This window comes from Terrapene carolina, unplaced genomic scaffold (genome assembly GCF_002925995.2).
Source record: "Terrapene carolina triunguis isolate 2854851 unplaced genomic scaffold, T_m_triunguis-2.0 Scaffold94, whole genome shotgun sequence".
NCBI classification, from domain to species: Eukaryota; Metazoa; Chordata; order Testudines; family Emydidae; genus Terrapene; species Terrapene triunguis.
The window spans coordinates 1,550,818-1,568,194 of record NW_020664445.1 but is presented as its reverse complement, the minus strand read 5'-3'; the positions used below and the strand labels follow the sequence as shown (position 1 = coordinate 1,568,194).

The following is a 17,377-nucleotide window of genomic DNA, read 5'->3' as shown; positions in this document are numbered from 1 at the left end:
TCTATTAACTAATGACTAGGGCCCTACCAAATTCACGGCCATGAAAAACGCGCCACAGACCGTGAAATCTGGTCTTGTGTGCGCTTTTACCCTATACTATACAGATTTCATGGGGGAGACCAGCATTTCTCAAATTGGGGGTCCTGACCCAAAAAGGAGTTGGGGGGGGTACCCTTACTTCTCTGCTGCCTCCACAGCCGGAGGCCAGGTGCCCAGCTCTGAAGGCAGAGCCCCGCCAGCAGCAGCACAGAAGCAAGGGTGGCTTACCATGCAATGCATACCATGCCATCCTTACTTCTGCGTTGCTGCCTTCAGAACTGGGTGGCCGGAGAGTGGTGGCTGCTGACTGAGGGCCCACTCTGCAGGCAGCAGCACAGAAGGGTGGCAATGCCATACCAGGCCATCCTTACTTCTGCACTGCTGCTGGTGGCAGTTCTGCCTTCCCAGCCAGCAGCCGCTCTCCAGGTGCCCAGCTCTGAAGGCAACACCGCCAGCAGCTGCGCAGAAGTAAGGGTAGCAATACCGCAACCCCCCTTGCCTCACAACTCCTTTTTGGGTCAGGACCCCTACAATTTCAACACTGTGAAATTTCAGATTTAAATAGCTGAAATAATGAAATTAACTATTTTTAAAAATCTTTGGCCATGAAATTGACCAAAATGGACCATGAATTTGGTAGGACCCCACTAATGATGCAAATTACACACCAGCCTTTTGTTGCATCCAGAGGAGAAGTTGGGTTGGGCAAACTCCCCAAAGGCATTTGCAATCTCAGCCCAGAGTAGACAGAGGGTCCTGCAATCCAGGTGTGAAGAAAGTAAAGAAAAATGGTATCCCAAGTTTGCATCAAAGCCCAGCAAGAAGAAGAAAGACATTCAGCTGACAGGGAATAGTTAGAAAATTATATTAAATAATGGAATACAGAAAGCCAAAAGAGAGGCCCTAGAAGATTCATAAAAGGAAAAACAATCAGGAACGAGGGCTGAGCATGTGATAAGAAAAACTAACAAATTTTTAAAAAAACAAATCCAAAACATGAGAATGGCTAACATGACAAAGAAAATATGGGACAGTTCTGTACACAGATATCAGAAACTGCACCGAAATGCGACTGGCGAGCAACAAATCAACCGGGGCGAAATAGTCAAATATTCAAACAAATACCAAAGAGATTTGCTTTTAACAACGATTTTTACCCAGAAGACGTACTATGCCACTTCAAACGTTTGAGATCAAATATAGAATGTTCAGACATAAAAAGAAGAGCAGCAGTAGCCACCCCAAGGAAGGAAGAATTGGTCGTAACGGAGACAACAAAACTTGGAAGAACAATGGGTACAGTAGAAATATTGTGACTTGAAATGTAACCTGTAAGATTTTCCAATAGGCCAACTGCATAGACAGTGCCATAAGACGAGCAGATAACTCAGTTCCTGCCTATATTATAGGAGGGGATAGTCAAAAGTGCTCACCATTGACCTAATTCTGTTCTCAGTGAAATCAATGGAAGTCTGACTATTGACTTCAAAGGGAGCAGTTAGGTCAGCACAGATTGCTTCTGAAAATCCCGTCTATAAGTAAATGATGTGCTCGTAACACATGGCGAAGTGATCATCTGAACTGGTTATATGCAGTACAAGTTGGAGGGTGGGATGGGGAAGAGTTGCTGTGAGGATATTCAACACAGCCATGTGTTAACTATATTTGTGCATCCATGCCTACCACGTTTCCGAACCATTGCAGGATAAAATTTTCAAAAGCACCTAAGTCACTTTGGAGCTTAAATCTCATTGGCTTTAAGTGGAACTCAGGCACTTTCGAAAAGTTGACTCAAAGTGCCTGGAGGATATGCAATCAGATCATTTCAGCAACACTTTGGCCAGTGCATACTGGATGCCCTATTAAAGAGGCCTACGAAAGGAAGGAGTAAGATTGGCCATCCCAGTTAGGAGGTCCTAGCAACACAGAAAAACAACAGTGTTGTGACTGGTTACTGCTTTTTACACTGGAAAGAGCAACACATGGTTGGCGGATGGTACCATACCTGGTATGTACAGCCATACACAATGGCATTAACTGTTTACAGAGTTTGTTAAAAATTATGGTATCAGGAGTCTATGGGGAAACACCTGGACTTCCATAACTCAAGAGAATGAGAAAACTCTTCTGTATTAACACAACATATTAACAATAAATATAATATGTAAGGTACAAGAGGATTTCTTTATTCCAAAAGAAATTAAGCATATCTGAAATAAGCAAGTGGAAGAGATGCAATAGAGAAAACAACAGGTTCATACATATACCATGGAATTGTGGAAAAACTAGAGAAATACTAGGAAAAAATATAAAAAAGTGCAGTAAATACTAGATAAGAATGAAAATTCCCAAGTTTCCATAGCCAGTCTTGGGCAAATTAATGTATGTGCGCCAACGTGCATAAAAAATGTTTTTTTATTTAATAAAAGGAAAAATAGAATATTTTTGAGGAAGGAAAAATAAATTTAATTTTTCATCCCAGGATATTATAATTTACTTGAAAATCCAAGAAAATCAAGTTGAAATATCATACAGAAGTCTGACATACAAAATTTGTCAATCGACACAAACACATTAGAGCACACCAGTTTAGGCTAAGAGATACGAATGCAAAATGTTTGTCAGGCACAGAGAAGCAGTAGGAAGATTACACAATTAAATTAAAAAGTAAAAATAAAATACAAATGAGTGCCCCAGTCTTTCAGACACTGAAGTCAATGGGCTACACGTGTCTAGCATTAAACATGTGCTCCAGTGCTTCCAGAATCAGGGCCAGAGATGGAGAATAGAATATTGCATAAGAGATGCAATAGACTGAGTACATGAGGAACAAGAGTACTCTAGCCTCTAAGTGATAGCGAGAGATAGATCAATGACCAAAGAGAGAGAGATGGATAAAAATAAAGACATTATTTCCCTGTAAAATTCATACCAGAACAGAAACTACAAAGTCACTGATCATCTTCTTGTGGAGGGTTGAGGAATGAAATAAAACAAGAAATCAGCAGTTGGAGAAGCTCTTATCCAGCTCCAGAGTTTTGAACAAAGAAAGTGTGAGAGATTGGGACACTTCAACATGTATTTAAAAGTCTCTTTGGTCAAAAATGGGATGATGAACTAGATCAAGAAACAAATGGGATACCATGGAAAGATCCAAGACAATACAGAACAGGAACTGCAACTTCAGCATTGGGGGCATATTGGAGAGCCTATAACGGGGAAGCCCCTAGAATGTTATTCACAAAGGGAAGACTGTAATAAGGAACAGTCAGTTTTTTTTTGAGGAAGAAAAAATACAAGCAAATGGTTTCTCCTCTAAGGAAGAAACCAAGTCAAGATCCGATACCAGACACTGAGTAAGTAAAAATACGTCGAGGTGGGATTCTGAAAAGAGTTTGTGATTTCAAAATATGAATCCCACTGAAACTCAACCAGACTCCAAGTATCAGTTTAGGCAGCGGTGAGAGGATATTCTACTCATGTAGCAGCAACAGCATGAGAAGTGGGAAGGTGGGGAAGTGGAGTTCCACAAGGATCACTAAGGTGACACACGTTTGTTCACTTGACGCCGCACATCACTGACCTGAAGCAGGAATATGTGGGAGAGTGAAACACTCTGAAGATGAAACATAGTGGGGGAGGAAAAGGAGGGTGAGAAGACTGAGGATTCAACACAGACTTGAAGCATGGATGCTTGTGGAAAATACTGAGAGTGCAAGGAAATTTAATATGACCAATTGATTTTTTTTTTTTTTAAATTGAACTCACTGGGCTTAATTCTCATTTACACAAAGGGGCCCCTTTACGCTGTCAGAACAACATGGAAGTGGCCATGGTGTAAATGACAATCAGGCCCTCAACATTTCGGCACTGCCAAGAAATAACCAGGAGACAGATCTGAGAGGATGAAAACAAAAACCTGCCACACACTGCTTTATGCAGCAGAGAAAAACAAATGACATTTGAGGATGTATTAAAAAAAAAGAAGAACTGAATATACACTGGAGGAAGTTATTCCAGCTCTGTGTATCAAGACCACATTTGGAATGCTTTGATCAGTTCTGGCCATTTTTTTAACATTAAAAAGGATATTATAGATTTACAGAAGGTACAGCAGAGGGCAACCAGAAAGCTACACAGACTGTAGGATCTTAGTTGTTCAAATAAAAAGGCTGGAGAGACTATATCCATGCTCCTTTGTAACTTTTAATCTCCTTTTTTCTTTTGAGTTATAGACACACACGTAACTCTGAACGCAACAAAGAGGGGATAGATGTTGCACAGCTCCTTGTGCTACTGTCAAAATCACTTAGAAAGGACATGCACTTAATTTAAGGAGAGGAAAATAACAAAAGGAATTTAGGAAGGTGAAACTCAGAAGGTAAAATTATTTAACACAGCGAGGGTCCCATACTGCTCCCCATTGAAGTCTATGGGAGTTCTCCAATTGATTTTTCACTGGGCACAGGATCAGGTATACAGTAGTAATAATACACTATATAATCAATTACAAGGAAAAGCAATGGGAACTATATACATTTCAGAAGAGAGAAAAGTAATTGGAGGAAGAAGTTGTACCATATTATTTTTATCTGCAGGGAGGGGACCAACCAAAGAGCTTCCTGTCCCCTCCTAGTCTAAAGTTTCCTATACTGCCAGGAATTTCTATTAACATTGGCATTCAAGGCCTCTATTTATCCACAGAGTAGCTACAACGTGGCCAGCAGCACTATCTGCATCCCTATGCTGCTCTACAAAAGTGCTGCTTTGGAATGATCAATTCTAGGTAGGAAAGGACACTGCTCTCTGTGTATCCATTCAGTCTTGGGCCATTAATTCTGTTGCTTCTTTATCCTCTCTCTCCCCCAAGCTGCTTTCTTGGTTTTATTTTTAGCTTATTATCCTTCAACTTTACCTCAAAAATTGTTTATTATTATTTTATGCCAAGCACAATTCCACTCTTTAAAACTCAGATTATTCCAATCATTTTTCTGCAACATGCTCCCTACTTAGTATTTTTTCAGGCCAGAGAGGAATTCTAGCATAGAATGGGTTTTCTTCACTGTGATTTTCCTCATTATATAGGACTGATGCATGCTGAATAACTTTACATATTTGAATTACCTGCTTGAGTGTGTGGCACCTATGTTTAGTCAGAGACTGCTGTTTAAAGTCTGAGCACTGCAGTAGGCTGGGAGTATGCTGCCACCTGGATGTACTGGCTTAACAGTTCAATACATAGGTCAGGTTTCAACCATGTATTTACACAGTTTGTTATTCAAGTGATAAAAATTCCACAGTCTAAACATGGGGTAGGACTAAGAAATAAACAAAACTTATTTGTATTTCAAATGTCAGATCTCAATACACACACTGTCTCCAAAGATTTTAAAATAAAAGTTGTCCATTTGTTTCTAATCTCTTGAGCCAATTGCATTCATGGTGCAGCTCCAGTATGGCAAATGAAGTTACACAAGGGATGAATTGTGCCACTTAGGACTAGATGGAAAAAGCAAAGCAGAGAGGTTAGAGACTAGGTAGATCTAGTGAGATATAGATTTAACCATTCAATGACTGGGCGTGATCAATAATGGTTAGTTTCTTAATTTATGTAAATTTTCCATCTACCATTCATTCCTCATTCCAAGTGTAAAGGGCTGAGGTGTGTCTTATGAACTTGTAACCATCTCAGACTTATTTTAGTCTGCTCTGCGATTCCCTTCCTGTTTAATAAGCAAGATCAGGCAGGGCAGGGGGCGGAGAGATAGCTCAGTGGTTTGAGCATTGGCCTGCTAAACCCAGCGTTGTGAGTTCAATCCTTGAGGGGGCCATTTAGGGATCTGGGGCAAAAATCTGTCTCGGGATTGGTCCTGCTTTGAGCAGCAGGTTGGACTAGATGCCCTCCTGAGGTCCCTTCCAACCCTGATATTTTATGATCATCAAACACAAAGTATTTAAATGTTTCTTCATTGTTCTGGGTTTGTGTGTGTATATACACAAACTAGTCACTGAACTGCATTTCCTACATTTAAGCCCTGTGCTTCAAGGCTTAACACAATGTCTAACTATTGGGTGTTAGAAAGAAACTTCTCCCAAGAGCAGGTTATTCCTTAATTGCCAGTTACATGGTTTCTTGCACCTTCCTCTGGATTAGATGGACACCCAGTCCGATCCAGTCTGGCAACTTGTTACTATGACTAAACTTGCTCTGGAGAATATCAAGATTAATAGTGGACACCTGGGCAAGGTGTGAAGGATCCTGGGTCTTGAATTTGGGCCCACAAGTCCCCAAGCAGCACGCAGACCATGACTGCCACCCAACAGCTCTCCAGAACCAGCATGGGAGGGGACTGGCAGAACTCTGGCCCACCAGAGACTCTGTCCACGAAGCTCCTGATTGGAGCAGATGTCCAGCTCCACCAATTGGCCTGGTGTTCAGCCCCTCCGATTGGCCTGGGTGCAATTCTAAAACCAGAAAGAGGAACAGGAAGTTGTCTGAGCAACTGAGTGAACTCCTGACCTGATGCAGTTCTGGGCTACGACTCTGGCTTGACCACGGGCACTGTTCCCTGGTTCCGAATCAATCCTTGGCATGGCTCTCTGACTCAAGTCCTGACCCTCAGCATGACGCCTGATACTGATTCTGGCTTAACCTTTGGCATAAATACTAACCCTGACTCCAGTCTCAACCCTTGGTGTGATCCTAATTCCAACTCCAGCTCTGGCTTTGGTTCCTAGCGTCTAACTCTGGCTCTCACCACTAGGTCTGACCATCCACACCTCGATCCCCACACGGTTACTGTCAATAGATTGAGTATCAGGAGATGCATGTTCTATTCCTGACTTTGCCATGATTTGCTGTGCAACCTTAGTCAAGCCACTTTGGTCAATATTTTCAAATACAAGTGCCACATTTCAGTGCTAAAATTTTACTGACACTTGAAGAATCAAACTACATATTTAGATGCCTAAATAAGTATGTAGGTGCCATAGGTGTCAAAACTTTAGGCACCCAGGCACAAAAATGTTGATATGAACCTCTCTGCACCTATGTCCTCACACATCAAATGGACATAAAGCTGACCGTCCTTTACAAAACTCTTTGAGATTCTTTGATGGAAGGTGCTAGAGCAGTACAAAGCAGCAGTAATGAAGGGCCTTAACTAAGGTGGCCAGGTGTCTGCTTTTTGACTGGAAAGTCCAGTCGAAAAAGGGATCTGACAGTGTCTGGTCAGATCTACTGACCGGACACCAAAAGTCTGGTTAATGCAGGCGGAGAAGGCGGGGAGGCACCAGATCATAACCCGTGCCAGCCCCTACTCATCCAGGCCGTCGCCCACCTGCGTCGGGCAGCTGCAGCTCCATGCCCCAGCTCCACCGTTGAGTCCCTCCCAACCTGAGCAGAGGGGGAGAGAAACGGGGGAAGAGGATTGGGCCAAAAGAAACCTGATGAGGTTCAACAAGGACAAGTGCAGAGTCCTGCACTTAGGACGGAAGAATCCCATGCTCCGCTACAGACTAGGGACCGAATGGCTAGGCAGCAGTTCTGCAGAAAAGGACCTAGGGGTTACAGTGGAAGAGAAGCTGGATATGAGTCGACAGTGTGCCCTTGTTGCCAAGAAGGCTAACGGCATTTTGGGCTGTATAAGTAGGGGCATTGCCAGCAAATCGAAGGATGTGATCATTCCCCTCTATTCAACATTGGTGAGGCCTCATCTGAAGTACTGTGTCTAGTTTTGGGCCCCACACTACAAGAAGGATGTGGAAAAATTGGAAAGAGTTCAGCGGAGGGCAACAAAAATGATGAGGGGGCTGGAGCACATGACTTATGAGGAGAGGCTGAGGGAACTGGGATTATTTAGTCTGTAGAAGAGAAGAATGAGGAGGGATTTGATAGCTGCTTTCAGCTACCTGAAAGGGGGTTCCAAAGAGGCTGGATCTAGACTGTTCTCAGTGGTACCAGATGACAGAACAAGGAGTAATGGTCTCAAGTTGCAGTGTGGGAGGTTTAGGTTGGATATCAGGAAAAACTTTTTCACTAGGAGGGTGGTGAAGCACTAGAATGGGTTCCCTAGGGAGGTGGTGGAATCTCCTTCCTTAGAGGTTTTTAAGGTCAGGCTTGACAAAGCCCTGGCTGGGATAATTTAGTTGGGGGTTGGTCCTGCTTTGAACAGGGGGTTGGACTAGATGACCTCCTGAGGTCCCTTCCAATCCTGATATTCTATGAAGAGGGGGAAAGCAGCGAGCAACTGGGGGTGGAGAGGGAAGAGGAGCAAATGGGGTTGGGGCCTTGGGAGAAGAGGCAGGGCCTCGGGAGGGAAGAGGCGGGGCCTCGGGAGGTTCTGGCACTCCTGCTGAAGTGTCCGGTTTTTAAATATTACAAAGTTGGCAACCCTAGCCCAAACACAGGGGGATGACATACTGGAGCCACTCCTTCCCATGCGACCTCAGGCAAGCAAATAGATACAAAGGCTTTGCACTAATCGGAATTCTAGCACTGGCATCACCTGTACTGCATTTTGGGCCATCATCAAACACAGGAAGGATTGAGAGAGTGTGGCAGCTCCTCAGAGCAAACGCTCATTAACTTCAATGGTAGGAAAGTTAGACCAATGCCGAATGATTCTGAAAACTGCACCTTCGCTATTTTCAGGCTAGTTTGTTTGGTTTTTTTAAGTGATAGTGAAAGCGAAGTGTTTTATTTTTAAGCAATCACTGTCATTCTCCATATCTTTTGACTACTTTTTTCCCTTCAGCTTCCCTCTCTCTCTTGCTCTCTGAAAGGTGACTAAGATGTGTCCCTCTTGTGTACTTTACAAATCTGTATAATACTGTCAAAATGCACTTGCTGGCTTAAAGTGAACCAGAGAGCATTAGTTTAAAAATAATTAAAAAAACAAAAAAAACCCTCAACCAATTTTATTGGGGAAATAGCTTCCTATGACCACCTCAGGCTTGTATATACAATTTTACATGTCACCACCCTGAAAAAAATTCATTTAAGTCTCCAGGCTAACTTCCTTTCAGAATCATAATGCAATACATTGGCCACACAATTTTTCATTCAAATTTTGGGTTGGGTATAAAATATAAAAATGCATAAAGGAGTTTTACATTGCAGCACTGCCCTTGATCAGAACTATAGTTAAGGTCTGTCAATCTTAATCAAGCCACTAAACCACTATCTTTAGCGGTTTCTGACTTAGTAGTAAACATTTGATGTAAGAAACCATTATGAAAAGAAATATTTTTATTTATTTCAGCCTTCAAAGTTTTTGCTTTGTTGTTTTAAGTCTATCTGGATATCTTTAAGTTGTAATAACGCGAAGACAAATCATAAGCAATTCTCCATTTTAGGAGTTTCTCTACGCTAAATAAATGCAAAGTGTTTTGCTTTAAAAAGGATAAATTTTAGGAGAGTAGTAATCAAAACCGAAGTGTTTTTTTAGATGAAAAAAAGTCCAACACTAAACCAGCAAAATTAAGGACCTGAGCAAAGAATTATGCATATGCTTAACTTCATGCACTGCAAGTACTTTACTAGAGTTCAATATGCTCAGTGTGTGTCTGTAAAGTTAAGGACATGTTTAAGTGCTTTTTTTGAACTGGGACCTAGGTTAGTAACAACTGACAGTCTTTTACTGTGCAAGGGCAGTAACTGTTCTGACTCACACTTTCACTGAAATCAGCACAAATATACACAAAACCCTCCTAAGAGTTCAGTATCAAGTGTGCAGATATACCTATCAAATGTGACTGTGCGTGTGCACATGGAGACATCCACTTGCTTTAATAGCATGTTCATCACACCATGTTATCTGATCACCAAAGATATTCTGTGCAGTTGCACATCCAACTCGCCTTGCAATTTAAGCAATTATGCCTTAAGCTTTGTTTGAACTTGCACTTTTGTCCTCACTGGTTCTGTGCCTTCCCAATCAAACGGAAGCCAAATAAAGGACTGCCAACTTCAAAGGATTTCTTTCAAAAACTGTGAGGCCCATGCAGCGAAAAGGATACTTCCATGTTCCCACAGCAACAATGTTCCTATGAAACATACTATGATATCAGTCTTCTGAAACTTAACAATGCAATAGACTACAAGTATGGAATCCTTATATAAAAAAGACTGCGTGACATCCAAAAAGCACTAGCTGCTACTAGCAAAACAAACAAACAAACAAAATTAGAGAAATAACTGAAGTGAAAATTAAACGACTGGCCTTATGAGTGATAGATTTAGAGACCTCTGGATAGGAGGCTATTAAAACACTTTGAAGGAGGACAACACTGCACCTAAAAGATAAAAGATGAGCTAGAAACTAAGGCCTACACAAAAAATCAAGGGGTACCTGAAGTCTCTGAGTATGCTGAAGGATCTGCCTGGACAAGTTGTTGGTTTTTTGTGTGGGAAAAGTGGATCACTAGCTATGTGCAACTCAATGGATCTGTTCTTGTCTTGCTGGTCTTCTGAGAACCCCTCTCCTCACCAGGCTTCTTGTGTGGTTCTGCTGCCACGTCAACTTCCTTTAATAAATAGTTGGAAGACCCTCTGAGCCCAACGGGATTTCAGATGGCAAAGAGCAGGAGATAGGTATTTTTCCTGACTATGCAGCATCACTTCTGAAAAGGGGATGGGAGGGGGGAAAAAATGGATTTGAATCTTTCAAGCAACAGCTTAAAAGAGGGGACTCAGTTGAGCAGTTCTATGCCCAGCCAGGCTCCGGTGAACCAAGACAGACACGTCTTTATATTTCAGTCTCCAGATGAGGCAATGGCCTTTATCAAAGGGAAAATAACAAAGTTCAGGAATAGCTGGAATACATGGGATTGGGTGCTTTGGACAATGATGGAGCTCAGATATTGCTGCTTAGTGAATTTAATTATCATCGCATCTGCTTTTTATTTTATTTTTTTGACACTGAGGTGTTGGGTCTGTTTTGAGTTGCTGCTTAAAAAAAAAAAAAAGTGAACATACTGATGCATACCATAAAGTAAAACTCAAAAAAGCTTCTGTTTTGAACATTACTGACTCTGTACGTGTTCTGTAATGTGTGCCTGTATTTATGATGGGCAAATATTTTTCTTGGCATGCGTGGAGGGAAGGGGATGGCCACTGAGTCGCAGGAGAATGCATAAAGTGCATTGTATTGCTTCCAAAGGGTATCTCCAGATTCTGCCAACCTTACTCATATAGAATAGTATCTTTCTTTGCAGTCCCACCAAAAACCAATCAGGCTATTCAAAAAAATAAGTATCACTCAAAGTGAGCATGGGTGAGCAGTCATGATGACTTTGTTTTTAAGTACAATGTGCATGAAATAATTATAAAAATGCCAACCCATTTATTAAGCTGTTGGGTATTTTTTTTTAAATGTTATAGGACCCACTCACGTACTTCTCTGTCTCTCTCCTTTTTAAAATGAAATAACATTGCCTTCAACTTCCAAATATATTTGTTTAGGACTGGAACTTGCAAGGAAGACACAGCCCAATTTACAGGTCTCAGAAGCTGCTCTTGGGGAGGATGAAGGCATCTAGGATTTTCAGGTTCAGTCCTGCAAACACTTAAGCCCCGGTCTAGTGTAACTACTTGCAGGCAAACTGAAAGATTTATGCTTCCTCCCATCTTTAAAAGGGATGGAGCAGGGTGTGGTACTGCCTTGGGGAGTCCAATCAGGCTTTCCCTAGTTTTGCTGGAGGATCTCAGAGCATGTGTAGTATGACCTCTCACCCTGAAAGAAGGGGTAATTAATCTATAATTCAGGCCCTGCCTACAGTAAGGAAATTTGCACTGTTATAGGTACACCAGTGTAACTTACGTCTGTGTATTACTGGATTAAATTGCACAGATGTAAAGCCCCACTTTGCACCAGAGTGGTGTGTCTACATGACGAGTTTGTGCTGGTGTAACAAACTAGTGTGGGTTGCCTTACTAGAGACAGAGCCAAAGACATCCTTTCTCCAAACTGCTCCTTAGACTTGGAAGTGAAATAGAGGTCTGAAGAAACCCACCAAACACACAAAAACAGTTTGACAAAACACAAAAACAAAAAACCAAACTCTCAAATGCTCCTTATTCTTGTGATGTCATAATTTTACAAGCATGCCAGTCACTATCCGTTCCTCAAGGCCAGACAGGACCTGACTTTCTAATTCAAAACAACCAGAAGGAAAGGTGTAAAGCAGCGTAGCTCCACTGACACTCAGTAGTGTCACAGCTGTGGATTTGGTCCTTTATCTGGATTATTATTGTTTAAAACAGCAACATACTACACGTGATTATGCTACACACAAGACTGCACTTTAATGTACAATATTTCCACAGGCCTTTCATTTTTGTTTTTTGAAAGAATTTGGTGCTTCCTGTCCAATTTTTTTTTTAAATATTAACATTAGACAGACATGCCTAGTCAGGTCAATGTGTGTATTCAGAGATGTCACTCAGTTTAATAAAATCACTGATATGTTGGGGGTAGCGTAAAGATGCTCACTAACATGGTAAAACCCTGTTAAATAGAGAGCTCTGATGATCATACTGCTGTATAATGTTTCTCTAAACAAAAGCTCAGCCTTGCAATGATTATTGTTTTGTCTCTGATATTTACATGGCAAGCTGTTAAAACTTCCTAATAAATAAATAGTTGGGGGGGGGGTGGAATTTTTTGCTTACAGAATGTACCGATTCCCATCTAAGGAGCACCTGATAACATGGCGACAATCACCTTCTATACCAGAAATACTGTGCACATATAGAAGTCCCCCTTCCACAAACCAGGCATGGTACAAATAGGATCAGCTTCCCATGTTGTCTCATTAATAAGACTCAATGCTGACCTGCAAGGCCTACACCTCTAGGAATTGAGAGGGCAGTTCTGGCTCTATGCCTGTTTAGGCCTTAGCCTCACCACCAACACAGTTCATCAGTTCATTTCACCACAGACCTCCAAACAACTGCTCACTGCTGACCTGGACCAGTTTATACCAGCATTGGAGGCATAAAACTTCTTTTTACTGACGACACAGCCAACAAGGACCGGACCACCGAAAGTGACCTAGAAGTCTACTCTCACTCAAACCTCCCAGCTCCAAGACATACACTGTAAAGCTGTGCTCATTGCTCCCAATAAAAAGCTAAAATAAATGAGTCGTACAGATTTAAATTCCTTCCTGCCTTGTAATGCATGGACCGGCCTAAATGGGTTTCTTTGGACCTTTAAAAGTGGTGCCTTAGGAAACAACTTCTGCCTGAACTGGAGGCAACATTTCTACTGGGCGCTTGTCACAGAACCATTTTATTCCAGCAAGGCTGCGGCAAATGTGAATTTTGCTATTTTGGCTGTGCACCCCTCCTATCCCCCTTCTTTAATTTACTCTTTCAGGCTCCACATTGTCCATTCCCACGTCTCTTTCAAGCCATCCTGCTCTAGTTCTGTTCCATTCATTTCAATGCACATGCCATACTAACTGGGCCTGATTTATAAGCTTTCAATTGTACTTTGTTGCCATATAGCTACTGATTCATGAAACAACTCCAAATTCATTTGATACAGTATCCATGTTTGCCACGTACCCTCAGCTGATCCAATTTTGTGTCATCAGCAAATTAACCAGATTATAGCCAGCCCAGGGGAAGGTTATTTATATCTGTTAGAACAGTGGAGGTCCAACTACTGTATATTGTGTGAACCCCACTTAATACTTCCCCCAGTGGGGCATAATAGCGCCTTTCACATGGACTGCCTGCTTTCCGTTATTCTGACCAATCATTTATCTATTCCACGTATCACCTGCAGCTTACAGGTCTGAGTTACATGGAACTCTATTCAGCCACTTCTAAAAATCCAAAATGAACCATATCAAAAGCATAGTGATCATTAATTTGGTCTGTAACCAACTGCGCAATGTCAAGAAAATTACTTAGAGCGTGTTATTCCTTTCCTAAGCAATGCTGAGAATCTTCCTATGATTATTACTTCACTTGTGCTCTTCTAATTGGCTGCTGGTGGCTTTTATTAGTTAAAGTCATTTGTCTTTAAACGAGGTTAATAGTTAATCAAGCTATTTGGGACAAACTGTGTCTTGGCCTCTGGTCACAATACAAATCTGGACTGTTTAACAGAGACCTCCTACGATAATGAGTGAGTTTCAGTGTACCTAAAACTTTTTAAACCAGAACCCTTTAACTAATATCCACTCCTCTTTAAAAATAAAAAGACTACAATACTGAAAACATAACAGGCTACAGAGGATAATTGTAATTCATGCCTTGCTCCTATAATCATGACTTGGAGCTCTGAGTATGAGCAACAGAAAGCAAATGCATCATCCTTCCAAAGCCCATAACATTGTCTCTATGCATCTCTTGATTCCTTCATCATTAGTCGAACCTTGCTAATTCACATTAAAGATTGGTAGAGCCATTGATAACGACTGAGTTTTGAAATCTGAAGAGTCAGAGAAATGTTTTTTAAAAATGCAGTAATGCACACCAGAGATACTTTACTCATTGGACTAGTTAGTATTAGCAACAATGATATTAGTAGGAGCTCAGTCAGTAGTCCCTGCCCAGTTCCAGACACCATCCTGGGAAAGGAAGGGATCTGAACTGGGCTGGTCAAAACTGTCTCATTGAAAAGGTGTTTTTGAAAAAAGAAAACAACAGCCTTTTTGGAACATGTTTGTGCTGTTCACATCTTTACAAGTTTTCTTTAAAAAATTTAGTTTCTATTTTAGTCGTTTGGGGTTTCTGCCTCTGGGTTTAGTCCTCTTTCATTCTTTCCCATTCCCCCTTAGAAATGAAACTTTTTGTTTCAACAAAAAACCCCAAAATAGTCAGAACATGCTATGGAATATTCGGAACGATATTACATTCCTTCCTTTCTAACTCTTCCATGGAAAATCTGATCTGAGGAAATCCCAGACAACCTTTGAAGATCACCAGAGAGCTGGGACTTCTGCCCAGCTCCTTGTGCATCTTTTTTCCTTGTCAATATGGCTCACTCGGGAACCATAGTAGTTTCTTGCCTAAGTACCAACTCCCTTGCTGGCCTGGGGGTTCAAGATGTGGAGCTTGATCCTGCAGCTGCATTATCTCCCTGTAAGCTTGCTAGGGTCTGTGTCATATATAGCATCCATACTCCAGTTCTGCATCTGCTCCATTCAACCACACTGACCAAAATTCCCAGAGCCCCGAGCAGCATGCTGCTCTTACAATGGGCTTAAGGGAGGCGGGAGGGTGGGAAAATAATGTCTCTTCTACTTCACTCACCATCTTTACCCACCATCCTGATACAGCCAATATTTTGGACTTCTTTTCTACATACGCTGTAGCTTTTAGGGGGAGATTTTCAGAGGCACAGAGAGGGAGTTAGATATCCTGTTCCCACTGATTCTCAGTGGGAGTTGAGAATCTAATTGTGTCTTTAAAAATCTCCCCCATAAAACTTTGCTGAGGAGTAAAGACACCCTCACATACCCTGAGTATCTGTTATGGGCTGGACAAGTTAGAGGAGCATGAATTAGTGAGGTGCTTCTGTAGATCACATACTTCAAACAAATTTATTCTCATTTTAGAAGCAACTTCAGATTTTCCTTTACAAAGTGACCAAAGAAACTGCCTTTGGGGCAGGCTGTTGCCTTAATATATATGTTTGTGGGTGGGTGTGTAAACAGCACTTTAGACAGTTAGGTTCTTGCTCTGAGGCACCTCTTACCATTAGAGTCCTCCACTTCTTCAGCAGGAGTGTGGTTCTTGGAGGCGTGTTGGGCGAGTGAGGCTACAAGGCTGACAATGCGGGGTCTTGGTAGTGTCAGTGCTTTCCCATGCACTTTCAAGGAGTGCTCTTTCAGCTGGCTGATTGTCATGGTGGAAAATGAGCAGGAGGAGCATTTGTAGGCATGTTCACCTGGGTGAGCGAAATACAGGCAAGTCATCAGCTCACAAAAGAAATAATGGGGCCCCATCCTTCTCCTACTGAACTCAATGGCAAAACTCCCATTGACTCCTCTGGTGCAAGACTGGTTCCAAAGAAAACCAGCTATTTAGTTTTCCTGTTGGAACAGTCGGTACTGGAGTCTATGGATAGTGACACCTGCCATATGACAAAGATATTGCCCTTTTGAAACCCTGGCCCCCTTGTCACATGACTAGAGGCCAGCAAATAAAGACCAGTCTCTCATCAGCACTTCCGTGCATCACAACTTTGTTGCATGGTGTTGGAAGAAAACAATCTTTGGCGAAATGGAGCTGATTGAATCCCTCAAGCTGAAAGAGAGCTGGAAGAGGTGGGAACAGGACTTCCAAATTTTCTTGGAAGCAAGAGGCCTTTCACAGTAATTGGAGAGGGTGGAATCCTCCATACTGCTACATGTAGCAGGTCCAGAAGCATTACAGAAGGAACATGAAGGGCATTACAAGATGCTAGCCAAAATCCTTCAAAAACTTCAAGAATACGGCGATCCAGGCAATTTGGGAAAGGTACATTTTCCTTACATGAAACCTGCTGCCAGGCAAGATCATTGGTCACCACGTAACAAAGCTAAGTCACTGGTATAAGTGATAACCAGAACAAGGTAAGGTTATTACAAGAAATTGACATGACAATACTAGGAAAAGTGGATATTTGTAAGGCTAGCAAAAACTGTGTTATGGAAAGCATTAAGAAGAAGTGAAAGAACAGAAGTGCTTGTAATTCTTAGTATATTCCAAGCCATAAAGATGGAATACAAGGATAAACAAATTGCAAAGACCAGATTTGTTTGCAGTAAGTGCAGAGGCAATTGGAACACAAAGCAAAGTTGTCCAACACGAGGGTTGTGGTGTTACATATGCAAGTATCGCTCTTATCTGGAAGGGAGAACAAAGCACCACACGGAGTAAGCATGGGTTACAAACAAACCACAAAAAAACAAAACAAAAATAAGTGTAAAATATTTATGAACATTAGCTGGAGGACAAAGCTTTGATAATGAAGATGCAGAAACAATTCTTTTGAGTGGGGGGGTCTCTTCATAAATTTAGAAAATAAGGTTCTGGAACAGATTGGGTTTGTGACATGGAAATAAACAAAAAGAGAATCTGAAAATATATACTGGAGCTCAGTACAACATAATCACAGCAAGCATACACAAAAAGGTTAGTGACCACTCTGTGCTAAAATTAAAAAACAACAACAACTAAGCTTCTTTAGTGTAAGACACAAAATAAGACCACCTGGCAAGCCCATACTGGTGTATCTGGAGAAGGACAGACCACTCAGTGTACGAAGTAGTGGAACAAGAATTCCCATGTGGTCCCATCTGCAAATGCTGATTAACAAAAGGTGTAAAACACATT

At 41.6% G+C, this 17,377-nt stretch overlaps 1 protein-coding gene across 5 annotated transcripts in view; it reads right to left on the bottom strand.

Moving 5' to 3' along the window:
* Positions 1 to 17,377, bottom strand: part of ZNF462 (zinc finger protein 462) — a 106,872-nt gene that overhangs the window by 24,323 nt on the left and 65,172 nt on the right. For 4 of the 5 annotated variants that reach the window (XM_024203284.2, XM_029911313.1, XM_029911314.1 and 1 more), the window contains exon 7: positions 15,756 to 15,947. The exons of the other annotated variant lie outside the window; for it this stretch is intronic. In XM_024203284.2, the coding sequence (XP_024059052.1) occupies positions 15,756 to 15,947 (192 nt within the window). The remainder of the gene's footprint in view (positions 1 to 15,755; positions 15,948 to 17,377) is intronic. 5 annotated transcript variants of the gene reach the window in all.